At 35.2% G+C, this 7,307-nt stretch overlaps 1 protein-coding gene and 1 long non-coding RNA gene across 3 annotated transcripts in view; both read right to left on the bottom strand.

Annotated features, from left to right (window-relative positions):
• LOC108364718 (uncharacterized) overlaps window positions 1–2,326 on the bottom strand; it is a 10,249-nt gene extending 7,923 nt beyond the window's left edge. Inside the window, exon 1 of the long non-coding RNA XR_001847804.1 lies at window positions 1,966–2,326. This is a non-coding gene — a long non-coding RNA (uncharacterized LOC108364718). The remainder of the gene's footprint in view (window positions 1–1,965) is intronic.
• A 701-nt stretch (window positions 2,327–3,027) lies between these two features.
• Window positions 3,028–4,102, bottom strand: LOC108364717 (zinc finger protein 540-like). 2 transcript variants are annotated; one of them, XM_017618507.1, is made up of 2 exons: window positions 3,550–4,102; window positions 3,028–3,492 (listed from the first exon to the last, which is right to left on the bottom strand). In XM_017618507.1, the coding sequence occupies exons 1-2, from the start codon at window positions 3,843–3,845 to the stop codon at window positions 3,354–3,356; spliced, it is 435 nt and encodes a 144-aa protein (XP_017473996.1). In that variant the 5' UTR covers window positions 3,846–4,102; the 3' UTR covers window positions 3,028–3,353. The 2 variants fall into 2 exon arrangements, with proteins under 2 accessions (XP_017473996.1, XP_017473998.1); XM_017618509.1 differs by having other exon boundaries at window positions 3,183–3,492; window positions 3,562–3,973.
• Window positions 4,103–7,307: the final 3,205 nt, after the last annotated feature.

The following is a 7,307-nucleotide window of genomic DNA, read 5'->3' as shown; positions in this document are numbered from 1 at the left end:
TTAGGGATGTCGGGTTTGCCGGGCATGCGAAGAGATGTTTCGAGTCATGTGGGGTCTCTCCGCATGCCGGACATTCATTAGGCACATCCTCATTCAGCCTACTCAGGTAGGAGTTTAACCTGCTGCAGTAGCCGGAGCGAAGTTGTGCAAGTGTGGTGCGCGTCTCCCGAGGCAGATGAAGCTCCGTCTCGTCAATGTCCGGGGGTGGTGTGCCTTGGACGGCATTCACCAGGCATCCGGTCGCTGTAAGTGCTGTATTTTGTACTGTCTGTAGCTTCGTCCACTGCGTCCTACTAGTCCCCGGCGACCACACTGGTGCTGCGTAGTTTAAAACCGGCCGGCCTATTGCCTTGTATGTTGCCAGATACGTTTCTTGGCCCCTATTATGAGTTGCATCCGATTTTCGACCTTGGTCGAAAGTGCTGAGCGAACGAATTTTCATTTGGGGTCATGGCGCTCATTCAATGAAGAATAGCGCTATTGTGAATTTCGCTCGTTTATGTTGTTCATTATTTATCGAAATATTGATTTTTATGGAAAAAGCGACGCAGGCAAAAATTTTTAATAAAAAATCGCGATTTTTTATTAAACAAATTTTCATTATCAAATTATCGATGTACTTTTTCATTATTTATCGAAGTATTGATTACTATGGAAAAAGCGCCGCAGGCGAAAATTTTTAATAAAAAATCGCGAATTTTTATTAAAAATTTTCATTATCAAATTACGTACTTCTTCTACATTTGTGTACTTTGAACTACAATAACACCAGTAAATATTATTTCCCCCCGAAAAAAATTATACCGATATGATCAGCAGTAAGACCCCTATCGATCCTAATATTATTTTTAATAAAAGCAATGAACATATTATACACCTATACCCCCTAATTATACGCACTTATTTGTGGTGTATTTTTTTAATATGGTAGCATACATTTTGTGTTACTGTCAACCATTGTTATTTCTGCTTGTTTGTGAAATGTGCAAACGTTTCTGAAGACATTTAAGCTGAAATGAGTCAAGAACGTAACTTACCGGTACGTAAACCCGAGTCAGCTGACACGATCTGTCTTACCAANCTGAAGACATTTAAGCTGAAATGAGTCAAGAACGTAACCTACCGGTACGTAAACCCGAGTCAGCTGACACGATCTGTCTTACCAAAGCGCCATGTAAATGAAAACCCAACACCGCAGAATTTTTCTGTAGTTGTAGTCCGTAGCGCAGAAATCTGCGGAATTAGATTTTTCGGTGTCAGCTGATTTCTCCTTCTTTAGATGGTTGCCACTTCGTCAGTTTTGCAGATGTTAAAAAAGTTATAAGTTCCTATTCAAAATACGTTTAAAATATTTGAAATTTACTATTGAATAAGGTTTTTTGTTAAAAACTAAGTAGTTTATATTAAGCTACGACCTATTATAGTACCAAAAATTGTAGTTGAAAGGGTAAGTTTATGAAAAGGCATTGAAGAGTGGCAACAGTGTAGTAAGCAACACTGAGGGCTCCAGTAATCGACAAAATTTTGCGTATACAGACTGCGTTTAAGTATACGTTCTGCGTTCTCGACTAATTTCAGCTTTATAAACGCGTTTTACTTAATTCATTAATTAACAATTGTATATTAAAGTATTCCAAACGGATGCGAACCTCTAAGGATAATATATTTGTGTAAATAAGTGATAGGTGTGGGGTTATAATAAAATGTAGTGATAGCAGGCGGGATATTTTAACAAATAACTTAAGTACTATTAGCAACAACATTGTGAAAGTGAGAAATATAGTTGAAGGAGACCTCCATTAGTATCCCCACCGAGTTTCATAAAAAATTCAGTATATTTTGCACAGAATAGCAATTGGTTCCGTAATGGAAATCTAAGCCGTGAGCGCTACTAGACATTTCCCATTATATTATTTTAAAATATCACAATTTTAAAGGTAAGTGGGCGTGACACCTCTAACCCACCTTTTTGGAGAGGGAATGAACCGCCATTGACAAAAATGCAACCCCCGACCGCCTAGGTCCCCTGTGGTTCCCTAGGGACCCTTAGAAAAATCGCCAAAAATCACAACTTTCATTTGCGTTTATTCGCTTGAAAAATGTTAAATATTCATTTGCACAATACATTTTTATATGCGGGTTCTATTGTAGCAGCGGAATTTTCGATCACAGTGGACATCAATGGGGTTTTCCGAATTTAGTACAGGATTGCTCAAAATATCACTAGTGTATTAAAAATAAATTTTAACTCTACCATTGTACTTTGTGTATGAACACATACGAAACGACCCGGTTTACAAACTCCCAGTTTATATCTACACAGCACTAAAATNGGGTTCTATTGTAGCAGCCGAATTTTCGATCACAGTAGACATCAATGGGGTTTTCCGAATTTAGTACAGGATTGCTCAAAATATCACTAGTGTATTAAAAATAAATTTTAACTCTACCATTGTACTTTGTGTATGAACACATACGAAACGACCCGGTTTACAAACTCCCAGTTTATATCTACACAGCACTAAAATTCTTGTGATTTCTAAAAAAAAACATCGATGAATCGGAAACATCGATGTTTGGTGTTAGATCAGTGTTGCCAGGGTGTATCTCGTTTTTAACTAATGCCTTGGTTATAAGCACCGGGCGTATCGTAAAAGCCCTGCCAGATACTAAGTTTATACGTAAGATATTTGCAAATAAAAATAATTTGCAAATACCTAACTCACTGTTTATTCGATAGTGAAACATCTTTTTTTAATATTGCCTGATTATAAAAAGGCAATAATATGAAAATAATATCGAAAAAGAAAATAGAGTTAAAAATGGCAACGTCTTGATTATAAAAAGGCAATAAGATGACCATCGAAAAAGAAAATAAACCTAAGAATGGCGGCGTCTTGCGCTTATTTGCGAATAGTACCACTAACCAATACTTATTTGCGTGATTTAGTTATTTGCAAATAAAAAAATTAACTCAGCGTTTATACGGAAAATTTTACCATTTTGCAAATAATACGCGCGTATAAACGTAGTAAGACATATTAGCATTGTATACTACATGTTTGTCGTTGTAAACCACAATTATAACATCGTACAAAGTGGTTTAAAGATGGTTCCTATACTACGAAAATTAACGAGGTAAAAAGCGAGTATTGCCCCGTATACAGCTCTTAAGAAAACGGTCAAGAAAAATTTGCCATTCCATGCTCATTATTTTTTATTGAAAGCATCTTCAAACATGTACGTACATCTGTACATAGATATTATACGTCGGCATCGATGGACATATGTATTCTTAAATAATTACAAAATTGATATAAACAGCTTTTACCATTATTATATGAGTTAAAATTTTATTTATTTTCATCTTCTGGTTTCTCCAAAACTTCGACTATTCGTCCTCTATATTCTTTTGTTATGTTTATTCTTACGAGTTTCTGCACCTCCTTGTCTTCTTCAATTTTGTGCACACCTCTTATATGACGCTTAATCCTGAAAAGTTATATACATACACATATACATATATGTACATGTAGGGCATAATCATACTTTATTACTAACTTGTAAGCATCTGGAAACTGCTTTTCACAAACGCCACATTTATAAGGTAATCCAGTGTGTTGCATGCGATGATTATAGTATTGATCATATTTGGAGAATTTAGAACCACAAATCACGCACTTGTAACTGAAATATCCATGGTACTGCATGTGCCTATTTAAAATACGTTTGTGGATGAAAGATTTTCCACAAAGGTGACACACAAATGGCGATTCTCCAGAATGAGTGCGTAAATGAACATCTAGGTCTATTTGCCGCACAAACGTTTTTGACAAACTTGGCATTCTATCGTAGCTCCCTTGTGATGGAGCTCGTGGATTGTTAGACCATTTTTATGAAGAAATGATTTTTCACACTGATCACATTGATATATTGCTTTGCGGTTGGTTTCGTGTGATAGCCTGTGTTTTTTGTATGTATACCGAGTTAAAAAGCTTTGGTTACAGATATCGCACGGAAATCTTTCCCGATTCTCATTACAAATTGGTCATAGGCAAAAGATGGTTTCTTTTGTTTACTTTTTACCGCTCTTCTTCTGCCATTGTTTACTATTCACGGTGCATTATCAAACGTCAAAATTACTGGCATACTACTATTTCAAGCAGAAGAAAGAACACGAACATTTTCTTGTGCATTTTCTTACAGGCTAACCTAATATTCACGCACGCCGCCAATTTATTGTCAAAAATTTCTCATGCACATGCAACTTGTGTGAGATCAACCGAAATTGAACGGCGTGCGTATGACTTTCTTAAGAAATTTACTACGCTTTCTACTACGGTTTTCTAAAGTTTTTTGTGAAAAAAGAGCATAAGGCAACCCAGGTTTGCAACAGAAATATATGCCCGTTCCATTATTTCTTGAGGAAAGAGGGAGGCAATAAGCTGTGAGGTATCAAAAATGTAAAATTCCTTGGACACACACGCGAAATAATGGCAATTTTTTCTTGACCGTTTTCTTGAGAGCTGCATACAGGGCTTATTTCGTGTGTGTGTCCAAGGAATTTGATAAATAAATAAATAAATAAATAAAAAAACCCCCTCTATCCCACTATTTTCCTTAATTCAGTACTCGGGGGTTACCATTATAAAAATTTCCCACGAAAATTTCACCAAAAATGTGTGGTGAAAACAAACAGGGACAGTCAACTGATAGCACGTATGTATGCCATTTTGCTCGCGCTGGTCCAACAGTCGTATTGAGAGATCCCAGTTGGAGGCAGGCAGGAGATTATTTTCTTTTTTATTTAATTGTTTTATTTTTGGTCTTTTATTTTATTTATTTTGAAATAAAAATCAGCAGCTAATGTGCTATGAAATTTTTCTGGAAAGTTTTGCCAATCTGCTGTGTGAAATGAAATATTTTTTGACAGCAGTAAATTTTTGATAATCGCGGATTTATGTGGAATAAAATATTACAAATTGAAGTGAAATTAATATTTTGAGAAAACATCTACCATCGTTGATTGCAATTCATTAAGCTTTTATTTAAAGAAGACTTACACACAGCAATAATCTTTGCGATTGTCAAAATTTTCTATGCATTTGTCAAAAATTTCACTAGCCTCATTAGCTAGTGAATTTTTATTCACCTCATAGTTGTCAAAAATTTACTCGCCGCGAACTTTGTTACCGATTCACACACGCTCTAAATAATAATAATAATGTTCAACAAAATTTTTGTCATTGAATTTTTATGATGCTAAAGCACATATTCGCTTAATTTTCGCGATCTTTTCCTCCATAATTTTCTTTTTGAGACTAGAGACGTGAGACAGCTTACTGAATACCAGGGTATTAGCCCTGATGGATATGGATTTTGGGACTATTTCTATGTGACAGGCATGTACCCTGGTATTCAATACGCTGACGTTTTAGTCTCCATAAAGAAAGATATGGAGGAAAAGAGAATCGCGAGGACATATTTGTTGAACAACAATAATAATAATATAATAAAAACCCAATAATTATAAAATGTTTTTTTATAACATTAAAATCTTCAGATTATTTAAAATTAGAATTAGAAAAAAAACAAATCATTTAAAAAAATGTCGTAAAACATCAAACTCTTCAGTTTATTTAAAAAAGAATTAGAAAAAAAAACAAATCATTTAAAAAAAATTTAGTACCCGAGGACTCGAACTCGGATCTGTTGAGTGGCCCTCTAGCGCTCTGTTCACTCGGCCATTGCGGCTGTTAGAACAGCGCGAGCAAAATGGCATACATACATTCTATCAGTTGTGATAAAGAAAAAAAAAACATCGGTATACGTACTTAATGTCTGTCACATCGAAATAGTATCAAACTCTATAGTATGCATACCATAGTGTACAAACCACGTGTCTGTCAGGGCTATAAAACAATGTTGTTTCTCTCAAGGCTTTCTTCTCCCACCACCCTTCGCAATTAAATTCAGCCAAGGACTCATCACTGAAAAGCTTTTTGAACACGCCGCCAACGTCGTCCGATACGCCTTGTACAAGTATGTGGTCTATTGAAAGGGGGTTGTTTTTAATAAAACCAAAATTCAGACCTAAATCTAATTCATACGGAACAAATTGTGCGACAAAAGTAAGATTAGGTTCATTCCTTATCTTTTTGGACTAAAATCTGAAAAGTGTCAAAATGCCAGAGCGTAAGCAAAATGCGCACACTAAAAGAGAATAACAGGAAAAGTAAAGGAACGCAAAAAACCAAATTTTTAGTCCAAAGAATGGCAACAACAAAACTAACGTCAAATAAGAATAGAAATGTATGTACAAAACACATTCACACAAGCACAAGCACAATAAACACTTGCTATATCAATTATTTTTTGCCTCCTTCCAATTTCAATTCATTTCTTTTACTTTTTAAATTATTCTCACTTTTTGCGTATTCTTTAATTTCCGTTAATTTAAATTCAGTTGAGTTTGACACTTTTCAGGATTTTGCCAGAAAAAATTCTTCTGACTAAATCTGACTACTTCGGCCTGATGAGAGTCCCTCTCACTGACTTTTGCTCTCTCATTTTTGCTGTCATTTCCGAGTTAAGGAACGCTTTTTGGACTAAATCTGACTACTTCGGACTTTTTCTGACTATTTCTGGGAGATAAGGAACGCTCCTATTATAGTTGATTCATTTAATGGGCTGTTTTTGCTTACGCGTAAAAGCACGTTTAGCGCATTTAGCTCTAAATGCTACTCTAAATGTACATTTATCCATACAAAATTCGTCACCTAAATGCAACTAAATGCAACTCCATTTTTGCATTAAGAATCTAAATGCTAAAAGCAACCCTGTGATCTTCCAAAATTTCCACGATTCGAACATGGTTTAATGAGAAAAAGTGGCAACATTGCATTTTCGAGTATACAGTGGCTAGCTGCGTTTCAGTGATCGCCGATCAAGATTTCATTTATTATTTTACATTATTTGGATAAAGAAAAGTTAAGAAAATTCAATATCGATATGATGCTGATAGAAATCTGGATCAATTGGTGATCAATTCTGTTTGTTTTGTTTCCTAATTAAGTGGGGAAATTTTAATTGACAGCACCGACAAATGAATATATACATAAACAAATGGTCGGTCATGGTTAAAACAATTCAAATTTTTGTATTGACGTTTTGGTTTAAAATTTATTTTTTCCTTTTTAGTAGCGTTTTTGCACATTATCTGCTGCGTGAGAATTGATCGTAATAGATACGGATCTGAATAAGCGACTGGAACACGGCTGTTTGTCAAAAGCATACGATTTCGAACT

The sequence above is a fragment of the Rhagoletis zephyria genome, unplaced genomic scaffold (genome assembly GCF_001687245.7).
Source record: "Rhagoletis zephyria isolate East Lansing unplaced genomic scaffold, Rhagoletis_zephyria_1.1 Rzeph_scaffold_01646, whole genome shotgun sequence".
In the NCBI taxonomy this organism is placed as follows: Eukaryota; Metazoa; Arthropoda; class Insecta; order Diptera; family Tephritidae; genus Rhagoletis; species Rhagoletis zephyria.
Note: the sequence above shows the minus strand (reverse complement) of the source record. Positions and strands in the feature narration are given on the sequence as shown.

Bases quoted from the DNA above. Each gene is read 5' to 3' on its own strand.
- LOC108364717 (XM_017618507.1), bottom strand. From the start codon at position 3,845: ATGCCAAGTTTGTCAAAAACGTTTGTGCGGCAAATAGACCTAGATGTT. The intron at 3,493-3,549 runs GTATGATTATGC...ATAACTTTTCAG, and splicing joins GCTTACAAGTTAGTAATAAA to GATTAAGCGTCATATAAGAG.